Source organism: Dermochelys coriacea, chromosome 5 (assembly GCF_009764565.3).
Source record: "Dermochelys coriacea isolate rDerCor1 chromosome 5, rDerCor1.pri.v4, whole genome shotgun sequence".
Classification (NCBI taxonomy): Eukaryota; Metazoa; Chordata; order Testudines; family Dermochelyidae; genus Dermochelys; species Dermochelys coriacea.
The window spans coordinates 13,812,817-13,825,311 of NC_050072.1; the positions used below are offsets into that span (position 1 = coordinate 13,812,817).

Sequence of the window (12,495 nt, forward strand, 5' to 3'; positions counted from 1 at the left end):
GTTCTCCACAAGGCGTGTAATTCCAGATAAGTAATTGTGATGACAGATCCACCCAACCACACATATTGAAAGATTTAGCTAGTGTAGGGACAGAGCATACAGATTCTTCACTTTTATCGCCATCATCTGAAATAGAAATCTTTGAATACTTAATTTACACAGTTAGTTTCCAGGTGCTTTGCACGTTAATTAGACTGGGATAGTAAATTTCAGCGAGTGTTTTGCTGTCCTCTAGTTATTGGAAGTTCTGCTTGGGGTGAGATTTCTCTTTGGCAGACATGGTTGCTGTTGTTGTAAATGTCATTCTGGTTATGATGGAAAGGCTCTATTCAGAGAGGAAGGCTTTGCAGCAGGACCTGCAGGCCGTCACACCTGCAAGCCATCACACTTTGGTTTAGTCTCTTCTGCAAGTTCATTACACAGCCAGGTGCCCATGAGAATACCTTATCTCCAGTTCTCACATGCTTTGTCCTGCATTGTTCTAGAGCACAACTTTTTTGGCAGTTCTCAGATTGTGATGTCATGTCTAATGTAGCTAGGACGTGGCCCACTAATACCTTTGCACAACAGGATCAAGTCATAGAACCAGCAGTGGAAGTAGAGTTGGAGCCAGTGTAGGGACAGGAGCACAAGGGTGAGGCAGGCAGCAGCATCATGCACATGCTGGCGTTTTTGTACTGCTACCCTTGCTGAAATAACTAGCACTTTTGTGCCTCAACAGGTCTGGAGTGAAACAGATTACTGGCCTGTGTCTCATACCGCACATTTTTCAGCAAACCCAGAGAGCCAAATACAAAATGTACCATTCAGAGACACCATGTAGATTTAAGACATTCTCTGAAATCATCTGGGTCCATTAACTAGAGAATGGATTACACTCATCCATCTGTGACCAATCTTATGTGGGGAAAATTATCCAAGAACAATCCAACAGCAGTTACTAACAGGAATTTAAAACATTCTCCATTTTACTTAATTGTTTCAGGAATGCTACTGAGAGTATACATGAGTGACTCTGCATATGGAAAAGACCCCAAGATAACCAGTGCAGTCTACATTAAGTCTAATCAATGCACAGAATTTGCACTGATTTGACTAAACCGATTAGAAACAAACGGCAGATACTGGCCTAGATAAGGATTGTTGAGAGCATGGATACAGGAGCTGTCCCCAGCAATAGGGATCTGATTTAAAAAGAAAGAAAGAAAGAAATAGATTATAGTTTCACTGCCCATAGTCCATTGAGACTTTTCTGAAGAATACTGAATAGAATGTTGGACGAAATTTAGATAGAAAATTCCCAGCTCCTAGCATGAAAGGATAAGAACCTACTGAAATCATAAACCTGTTAGGACTTAAATTTTTGGCATGTGTGTTTGGAGGGGGGCGGTAGAGGGAACAATACCAAATGATCCACAACTTTGTCACCCTTTGAGTTAAAATTAAGGGATATTAACATTCTGATTGTTTGCAAATCTGGTAAATTTAGAATCTGGATATTTTCATTTTTCTCAATATAAAAGACTTAATGGTAAACCAATAAATATTTATTAATTCATGATAAATGACAGTAAAATAAAATGCCTTAGGGTTTTACATTTGATAATCACAAAGCTGATACGTGATATTATCAAATCCACTGCAGTAGCTTTCTGGTTGAGTCTACATTGAAAATTTTCAGTAGTTCTTCCCACCACTGGTCTAGAAATGCATTCAGGACATTTTTTGAAACAGATTTAATTTTTTTATTAAAGCTAATGTTAAAAAAATTATGTAATACACAGATTGAGAGAAGAGTGTCTGTACATCTGGGTACAGTGCTTAAATTATTCACAAACCCAGAGTTTGTTTTTAAAAAGGCATCTGATACATAGAGTACATAATCAGCAATAACCCAAATGTAGGTGAATACATTTAAGAATACAATTTAAATATTAGCATCCATGATTCTACTCTGTTGTCTAACCTTACCCAAAGCAGGGTCAGATACAGTGGTAAAAAAATGCACTGCACCAGTGTCAGACCAAGAACGGGGAGAATTGCTATCAGTATTCTCAGGTACACACATTCGATAAAACATGTTGGCATTTACAGCTAGAGTACACCCCAATGATCCAAATTTCAGATCCAATTAGTTTAACTGTCCTCCAAATCTGAAATGCATAGAGGAATGGCATTTTATCAGCTTATCCAAAGGTTTTGGCTGTCTCATCCCCCCCAAGACACACAGACAATCAGAGTTTATCTGTAGATGAACAAAAGACTGACTTCAGGAGGTTTCTGAAAATTAACTTTCTTTAAAGTAAAGAACACACACCTACTGTACAGCAGTCCAGGTCTCAAGCATTCATCATTGTTGTAGCTTATGAATTGTGATGATTTTGCTAACCTACACGAACAGGCCATTAAGCATGCAGAATATAGCACCGTTCATGGCACTGAGGTTTAATTAAAATCAGCAAAAATCACATTACAATACTGTAGCTGGGTACCTATAGTAATTCATAAAACTAGTCAGTTTATTCCCTAGAGGTGGGGTCCTCTGAACACTTCTTGGAGGACTAACCATCCTGCATCCTTATCACAGGCGCTGACTCTGTGAGTGTTCCAGGGCTGCAGCATCCACAGAAAAATAATAGTGGGTGCTCAGCATCCACAAGCCACCCGCCAATCAGCTCCTCTCCCTGCCCCTCCCCAGTGCCTCGCATCCACTGCCAATCAGCTCTTCGGTGGCAGGCGGGAGGCACTGCGGGGGAGGGGAAGTAGCGGGGTGAGAAGAGGCGGAGTGAGGGTGGGACACACTTGGTGGAGGGAGCGGGAACAGGTGGGGCATGGGTGGAGCCTGAGGGGAGGGGTGAAGCATGGGCTGGAAGAGGTGGAACGAGGGTGGGGCCTTGGGGAAAGGGGTGGAGCACCCCCGGGTGAAGCTGAAAGTCAGTACCTGTGATCCTTATTTTCATTTTAATCTCTACACTATTTACAGAACCTATATGGTCACACCTGTCCTTTTGGCAGAAGACAGTGGGATGCAATAGGGACCAAAGGTCCAATCTTGGTTCTGAATTTGTGCAAGGGAACATTGCACAGCAGCCCTTCACCCTTTGTAGGACTTACCATACCACCTCTCCCACTACCACCCCTTATATCCTACACTGTTCCCAATCCTTGAGAACTCTGAAACAAAAACCCACAGTAGTCTGCCTCTGGTAGTGGAGGCTGATGACATCTCAAGGTGAACAGACACAAATGACACATGAAAGTACCGTTCAGTCAATTTACAGCATTGGGCAAAGATGGTCATGTATCTGAATCGAGAAGGAATGGGCACTCCGGAGGGGACACAACAACTGTTTTAAGGGCTCAGCAACACTACAGAACAAGAAGCAAATCAATGGGATACAACAATCTATAGATGAGTTTAAGTAGGCGGAATGCATTTACCCAAATAGACAGGTGGTCAAATTAACAATGGAGTTAAGTACTCCTCTGATAAGTGCTAGGGGCTTTTTAATGACTGAGAATCTCAGCTTCACATTTTAAGTGACAGGGATGGGATCTCACCTATTTACATGGGACACATGATTGTAAAAGTTCCATCAGCTAATACTATTTCAATAAGGCTCACCAATGCTGCTTCTAAGTTCAGCTGATCACCACCTTACCTCTGAAATCTTGCAAAGCATTGTCGTCCACCAGGAGCAGGGGCCGGACCTGCTTTTGCTCCAGGAGGTTTCTGGCTGCAGTCAGCGATGTGAAGATCTCATCTTCTGCAATGTCAAATTCCAGTGTCTTCAGCCTCTCCAGAAGATCTCTCTTGCTCTCTTTGGTTGTGTTGGTCACAAATCTAATGGTAACTGGAGCATTGCGTAATCTAATCCAGGGAAAGCAAATCTGAGTTGACTAGAGAATTTTGCTACATACAACATACATTTTTAATGCGACTTTCACTCATTTTCTTTCTGTTTTAAAGGGACACTCGGTATATAAGCAACCTCTGAAAAGACAATCCTCTTCCCTTGCTGCACCTTAGATTACAGATGCCAAAAAGAACTGTAAACAGCTGATGAACTCCTGACCATTTAGCTTGTTTATTTTTTTGATTTTCAATCAATTGGGTCAATAATCAGACTTAAGGCCTATTGTCAATCAAAAGCAGTCAGGATCCTCAGTAGGAAGAGAACCTCTTCCACTGGAGCTAAAGGAGTAATGTGCCAGTAGCAACAGTATGCTCTATGTGGAGCAGCCACTAAAGTGGAACATTACACATGGCCAGAGTATTGCATCTGTGACGGTGGCAGACAAGTGGGGCCGGGGGGGGGGGTGCACGTGACTGACAGCATGGGGCACATGGGGCTGCTGGGGGGTCAGACTGGGATTCAGAAGAGCTATTCGGGGGGAAGACTAGGACAGAAACTGAATGGGAGTGGGGGTGCAGGGACACATGGGGACGGGGGAGGGGTGCAGAGACACATAGGGATAGGGGAGCAGGGGTGGCTGAGTGAGGGGGCAGGGACACATGGGAACGTAGGGAGAGGGTGGCTGAGTAGGGGTGCCCGGCCACATAGGTATGGGTGATGGGGTGGCTGGGGGGGCAAGGCCACATGGGGTCAGGAGGGAGAGGGAGCTGAGTGGGGGTGCACACAGAGGTCCACGGATACATGGGGACAGGAGCAGGGGGAGGGAAGGTGGCTGAGTGGGGGTGCAAGGAAACATAGGGGTGCAGGGACACACGGGGAACAGGGGCAGATGTGCCTGACTGAGAGAGGCTAGGAGTCAGCCAGGGTCTGCATGAGGGGGGGCTCCCCGACTGCCTAACATTCCCTCTTCCAAAAAACATGCTCCATACTTTTCCCACCCACACTCAACAACCCTCCAAGTTCACAGCCAGTCTTCTTCCCAGCAATTACTTCCCTCTCCCTCAGCTGCTCCATTATGCCTAACTCCCCCAAACCTTTGCACGTCTTTTGAGGGATTCAGGAAATAAATTTCTGTATTGTAGTTTAAATGAATTATTACTCAAAATTCTGTATGAATATGCCTAGTAAGGAATCTATTTATCAAAAAAATAATTTCCTGAATCTTCTTTTTTGGTCTGTATTGTTGCAGACATACTTGCCGACAGGTATTTTGAAATAAATTATCAAAATAACTGAAACTGGCATAATTATAGTGTGTTATTTTGACAAATAAAATATGCAGAATTTTAAAATATTGTGCAGAATTTTTAATTTTTTGGCGCAGAATTTCCCCAGGAGTAGTGTGTGCATGTTTACCTGCTTTAACGTTGTAAATAACTCATTTCTTTTTCTTAGTTAATACATCTTCAGTTACTTTATTATAGGATTGGCTACAAGCATTGCCTTTGGTTTGAGATCTGAGGTACAACTGACCTGGGATAAGTGACTACTCCTTTGGGACTGGAAGTGACCATCTAACACAGAGGCACGCTTGCCTAGGTGGCAACGTAGCTCAGAATGGCAACAGGGACTGTCTGTGATTCCATGGTTAGGTGTTATAGTGCTACAGGAGTTCACACTTGATACTTGGTGGGAGAAATCTAAGCAGAGAACTCAGAACCAAATTTGGGGTTTGTGCCCTACTTTTTAACAGTCTGCTCTGAGGTTGGCACTCACAGTTGTGAGACACTCCAGAAAGCTTGACAGCATCTGGGCTGCAAACAATACAAGGAAACATTAAAAACCCAAATAAGAGAAATATTTTCAGTTCACATTTTATTTAACTTAATAAAAAAAAATTTCTATGAGCCAACGTTACCAAGAGTAGAGGGGAGCAGAACCCAGCAGATTGGACCAGGGGATGAAGAAGAGGGAAGTGCCAGCTCCGCAATATGTGCCCCTTCCCCCTCCAAACTTACAGAATCTAAAGCTGCAGTTCTGGACCGGGGAGTCTGTGCACTGGGGGAAGGAGGGGGCAACATATGCATGAGAAAGGAACCTTGGCATAGTTCTCACACTACCCCACCCATCCTGGCTCAAGTTACTGCTGCATTAGCATTTGCTTCTGTGGTCCCCATCCCCCCCTCAAAAAAAGGGTCTATATCCAATTTTCAGAAGTGACTAAGGGCCAGTTTTCTAACCGTATGTAGGTGCCTAAAGATGCAGGTAGGTGCCTAGTGGGATTTTCAAAAGTGGCTAAGCAGAATAGATATTCCTATAGATTTCAATGGGTGTTAGGCACATAACCTGCATAGGTGATTTTGAAAATCCCAGTAGGTGCCTATCTGCATCTTTGGGCACCTGAATACCTTTGGAAATCTGGCTCTAAGTCACTTTTGAAAATTTGACATAGGCTCCTAAATTACTCAGGCACATTTGAAAATTTTACTCATGGACTTAGAAACAAATGTTCAGGTCTGGGAAATGTACTGAAAGTGAAGACAGGAAGAAGAGCTGTGTTGCTTGAAAGTTTGTCTCTCTCACCAACAAAAGTTGATCCAGTAAAAGATATTACCTCACCCACCTTCTCTTGCTGAATGGAAACATTTTGGGATTCTATTTATGGGTCCAAACTAAAGCCACCAAAGTCAATCAGAGTCTCTTCACTGCCTTCAGTGGGCTTTGAATCAGGCCCTATATGAAAGATGTTTTATCTCCTACCCACTCAACCTGCACAAAAAGGAGCCCAGTCTTGTCAGATGCTTAACAACTCCTGCAAGGTGCTGAGTGTCCACAGCTCCTGTCAACACTTCCAGTGAAAGTACTCACATGACCATTTGGAAACATGGTTTCATCTGCAAATATCCTTATGAACAAAAATTCAATCGTATGAACATTTGGAGGAAATGAAAAAAATGGCTCTCAAATACCACTGAACTGAATTCATGGTTTTAATTCATTCAAAACAGTGTTTGAAATTTTGTTTTTGCGGTATCTGCCCAGCCCTAAATTAAAATTTTATTGAGAAGTTTGAAATTAAAAACAAAACACAGAATTTGGAGCAATATAGTGGGGAGGGCAATTCTTTCCCCTGGATGGCACAGGGGAGTTGTGTTGGTTACAGCCACCAGTGCAAATTCCTAGTGTATCTAAGCAAAAGTCAATGTAAGACTTGATTTGCATCAGTGCTGGAGATGAAAAACACAGAGTGCAGAAAATGCTAAGTATAATATTATTATTGAAACATTTTCTTAGCCATAGACTAGCAGCGTTGGAACAGAACACTCTCATAACATATCACCAAACAAATCAAACAATCAACCAACATCATGGGAAAACACATTATGGCATTGTCAAGCCATAGGATACAGATGTGGGGACCTGCATGAAAGAACCCCTAAGCTTATTCTTACCAGCTTAGGTTAAAAACTTCCCCAAGGTACAAACTTTGCCTTGTCCTTGAACACTATGCTGCCACCACCAAATGTCTTAAACAAAGAACAGGGAAAGAGCCCACTTGGAGATGTCTTCCCCCAAAATATCCCCCCAAGCCCTACACCTCCTTTCCTGGGAAAGGCTTTATAAGAATCCTCACCAATTTGTACAGGTGAACACAGACCCAAACCCTTGGACCTTAAGAACAATGAAAAATCAATCAGGTTCTTAAAAGAAGAATTTTAATTAAAGAAAAGGTAAAAGAATCACCTCTGTAAAGTCAGGATGGTAAATATCTTACAGAGCAATCAGATTCAAAACTCAGAGAATCCCTCTAAGCAAAACCTTAAAAGTTACAAAAAGACACACAAACAGGAATACACATTTCATGCAGCACAGCTTATTTTACCAGTCATTAAAGAAAAGGAAATCTAACACATTTCTAGCTAGATTACTGACTAACTTAACAAGAGTTGTAAGGCTGCATTCCTGATCTGTTCCCGGCAAAAGCATCCCACAGACCGAGAAACCCTTTGTCCCCCCGCCACCTCCAGATTTGAAAGTATCTTGTCCCCTCATTCGTCATTTTGGGTCAGGTGCCAGCGAGGTTATCCTAGCTTCTTAACCCTTTACAGGTGAAAGGGTTTTGTCTCTGGCCAGAGGGATTTTATAGCACTATATACAGAAAAGTGGTTACCCTTCCCTTTATATTTATGAGAGGCATAAATAAAACAAAACTACATGGATGAACACAGTAAAGTAAAAGTTACAGAAGATTATAGTAATATAGTGGTATTCAGTCAAGGAGTAGCTCCAACTGTTTGATTCTACTTCGGAAAGCAATGCTCTTATAACTGGATATGCCAAGTCTCACTTATTGGGTGTGAGGTTCACTCGTTAGCATGCTATCTCACTCTCACATACCTTCCAAAGCTTACCTCACTCATTTTGAGTAAATATATAAAGATTCAAAATATTTTTACCTCAGGCACTGAAAGAGACAGCAAACAGCACTTGTAGGTTTGGTCACGAAACAGGTTGTACAGAAGTTGGAAGAGCAAGAGGATATTAGTCCTCTTGCAAAATGGAAGCTCTTTGGTGCAGCCAGAGCATTCTGTACCAGAGTAGCCAAGTATGCATGTGAGAAGCTACCTTCGAATGATGAAATGTTAAAGAGGGCAGGTTTTGTGATCTTTGATATTAGAGAATACTGCACTTTTGAACAGACTGAGTACTTTGATGGCAGATATCAGCACATGTTCAATCTCTCTATCCAACTGAAACAGAGAATCTGCAAGAGGAGTTGATTACCAGTTGATTCAGAAATCAGCTATCCCTCAGTGTGTATGGGATGAGGCAGCACTACAAATGGATATAAATAAAACTTCTGTGCAATACAGGATGGACACTGTGTGCGCATCTCTTAGCAATGTCAAAAGCCCTAGTGGTCTTCTCAAAGTTCCCATTACTGTCCAGGGTTGTCAGACTTGTCTTAGTTTTACCCCCACTCAAATGCAAGAGAAGAAAAGTTTCAGTCTTGTTCGAAAGAGTAAGACAGCATTCAGACAAACCTTGGACTAGACGGGACACTGTCCTCTATTATCCAAGTGAAGCTGGCAAATCCTGAGCCATGTTTCAAGTATGAGCCACCAAAAGAAAATTATAAAAACAGCAAAGGGGACCACTTGGCAGTATAACAAAGCACATGAATAAAATGTGAGAACAAACTAGATATTAAAAGAAATGTGGAATCTGAGTCCTTCATATATGGTTTGTTAGCTTCAAATTAATTTAGTATTTTTATTTATTTTTACATTTATTTAATGTATTGTTTGCTTGTGTAAAATTTTTAATGTTTAGTAAAACAGAGGTTGTGCAATCTCAACAGCAGCTCCCACTCTTCTCTGGGCTTTCCCAGCATCTTGCTATCTGGATTCCTGGGATACCTGCTCTCATTTTGAATTGAGAAATTGACGATCATTAGGAAACTGGAAAATTGGAAAGACCCAGCGGTAATTTCTTGAAAAGTGATAAGCTCCAGTGGATTTTGATCACTGACTTGTACAAAAATCCCAGCAGCCTTTTAACTTCCTGCCTGTGAAGAAAGGACCATTAATTGGGTCATATCCAGCAGTCCTTACCCAGACCTTGTTCATGCAAAACTCCCACAGATTATAAATCCTTTGCTGATTGAACCCTGTTGGTACTGAGATAAGATAACAATGTGCTTTTTATAATGGAAGTATTAATCACAGCTGCATGTGAGCAGGTACTTAGGTATATAGTTACTTTGAAAGTGTCTGTGCATGGATTTCTGAACAAGGACAACAGAACCTGAAAAGATCTTTAAGGGTGGTGTGACATTTCCCTCTGGTGTTATCTGGACCGGTGATCTGCTAGGCCTCTTCAATCCTTGACTCTGGGAGCCAGTTCTACCTTGCTCTACTGTGAGAACCCCCACTCCTGGGCTGTTCACGCACAGCCTCTGGCATGTAAACTGTTCTCAGATACTTGAAAGCAAATGACACTAGCCAATATCTCCGGTCCCAGAAACAATCCTAGGAACCTCCATCTTGTAGTGTCCAACATCCATGCTTACTGGATGCTGCAAGCTGATATAAAAGTTTGTCAATTTAACAAAGAAATTGATATGTACCGGGCTTGATCTCCCAAGGGGAGTTTCTGACACACTGCAAACCAAGTGCACTGCTTCAGGTAGAATAAACAAACAGATTTATTAACTATAAAGGTAGATTTAAGTGATTATAAAGTTACAGAGAAGTGGTTTAAGAATTCAACAAAGTTTCAAGGAAGCCACCCAATTACCACCCCATCAGCAGAAAATATTGAATTGATTACTTCCACTCTCTCTGGATACTATCGGGACATTTCCTCTATCTTCAAAAGGTTGATAATGCCATCTTTTCAAACGTCAGTGCTTTAAAAACGCATACATTCTAAGATTTCAGGTTAGGAGAATAGTCAGTTCTTTAATTGCATCAGTTAAGAATATTTTCAAAGCAAATAATAGTTAAAATAAGGTGTTAGAATGAATCCTATCAAACCAAACAACAAAAACTCCTATGGGCAAAACACCTGGGGTTTTTTTACCTCATTTTTTTTTTAAAAACCACCATCCTCTCTCCCAAGAAAGCACTGGGTAGTGACTGGGCTAATCAAACCCTACATCAGTTGCTTAAAATGGTCCTTCTCCGACCACCTCAACCTTGCCTTCTATATTTAATAAGTTGCAGGTCATATTTATCTCTGATTTGAAAGATCATAATACAATTCTAATTCTGCCTTTGTTTCATATGACATTGTTACTGTTTTACAATATTGCTCTCTCTGATTCTCAGCTTTCATTAGACGGGTGGCCTTCAGGACTGAACAAACGTAGCACGTTCTAACAAGACAGGAACCGAGCTTGTCACCTCGGATGGATCACATACAATATCTCCAGTGGAGAGAGAGTTACTTAATAGGCAATGTGAGACAACAGTTATACCTGGTTCCCCTGCACAAACTCTTCAAATAGCTCCCTCGTGGACCAGCTAAGATTCTTATCCTCTCAGCTACTATGCTCTTCAGATTGGTAACACCTATAATCAGCAAACATCCCTCATGAGCTAAGTAATACATCAGGAAATACATATTTAAAAGAGTCTAATTCCAAAAGAGCCTTAGCCAGTGTTTGTATTTAGCGTCTTATATTTTTAAAGAAGATTTTTAAACGTTTTTTTGTTTTGCTCGGTAGATTGTAATAGCTTCTCCGGAGCCCTTGGGTAACACTTTAGGGCCCATCGGGTAATGCTAGTGCAGGAGCAACTGGTTCTGAAATCCCTGGAAGTTTTCCCTATTTAAGTATGGAGGTGCGGATTCACTTCGTAATTTACACCAACATACAAATTAGAAGAAATGGCTCTTAAATCAGCGGAGTAACACCAGGATAAAACTGGCATATGTGAGAGGAGAACTGCCCAATAACGCCTATTTAAGAAGCATGGCGAGGCGTCCTATTAACCGCGCGGAGCCTTTTAGCCATATTCCAGAGTTGCCTGTGGAAAGCCTCGTGAAAAGAACCGATGGTGATTCGTGCAGGATGCAATGCAACGTGGCGGCTGTGGATTTGCATTGAAAAGAACTATTCACTCTCCAGACAGGCCTCGCTCATGCTCCAGACGTGGCTCGCTAATGGGCTGGAAGGACTACAGAGTGGGCTTTGCACGGGTTAACAGATTCGCTTTCTATTGGGAGCATCTCTGTCATTGAATTATGCAGCCAAGCAGATTGTCGGTAAGGAGATCCGCTCCCTGACCAAGGAGCTCTACATTCTGGTCTCACTTATACCAGTGTAAATCCAGAGTAACCTCGGGGAGTCTGGATTTACACCTGTAACAGAGAGCAAATCTGGAGTCATTCTCCGTCAACTGCCACCTTGAATGGCTTATTTTATAACGAAGGACCAGGGGTCACCTCACTTCTGAAGGAGGACTGGAAAGGAACCATGGGCAAACTTCTTCTATCAGTTGTGGATGGAGAAACTCACTCTTTCGCTTGGTCTGCGCCTCCCCCCTTCCCCTGTTCTGCGTAATAATCAGTCTCCTTGCAGCTACAAAAGAATAACTTGTATAAGGTTGCATCTGATCACGCTGTATTTAGGTTCTTCAAAACCCTTTTATTTAAACTTAAAGTCTTTATTTTGGATCAGCTACATGACAGCAGTCCTAACTAAAAACATTTACCACCTTGTTGCTAAATTACTATATTGAATTCAACATATCTAGCAAATTTCACGGCAGCTGGAGCATTGTGCATCACCATACATGCTAGGTGAAGCTGTGTTATCTATTTGGCAGTTTTATGTTAGCTTCTGCTGCCTTTTTTCCCCAATTGAAAAACACCAATCACCACAGAGTTAGGGCTGTGCATGCTCCTGAACGATCACATAATTCCAAGAGACAACTTTAATGGGGTTTCCTTTATTTTTCTTTTAATTACTCCCCCACCATCCCTTCATGCATTTGTTGCTACAGAAAAACACTGGCATCAGTATAGCACAGTGAAAACAAGAACAAAGTTTGTCAATGCTGGAGATCTGCTGGTGCCTGCTGCTGATCCATTTCATCTCAAAGGATGTGCCGACATTTTATTCAGTGATAGG

General features: G+C 41.9%; 1 protein-coding gene across 4 annotated transcripts in view; it reads right to left on the minus strand.

The window, feature by feature from the left end:
- Positions 1–12,495, minus strand: part of HDHD2 (haloacid dehalogenase like hydrolase domain containing 2) — a 28,511-nt gene that overhangs the window by 8,176 nt on the left and 7,840 nt on the right. For all 4 annotated transcript variants that reach the window (XM_043514352.1, XM_043514353.1, XM_043514350.1 and 1 more), the window contains exon 3: positions 3,663–3,871. In XM_043514352.1, the coding sequence (XP_043370287.1) occupies positions 3,663–3,871 (209 nt within the window). The remainder of the gene's footprint in view (positions 1–3,662; positions 3,872–12,495) is intronic.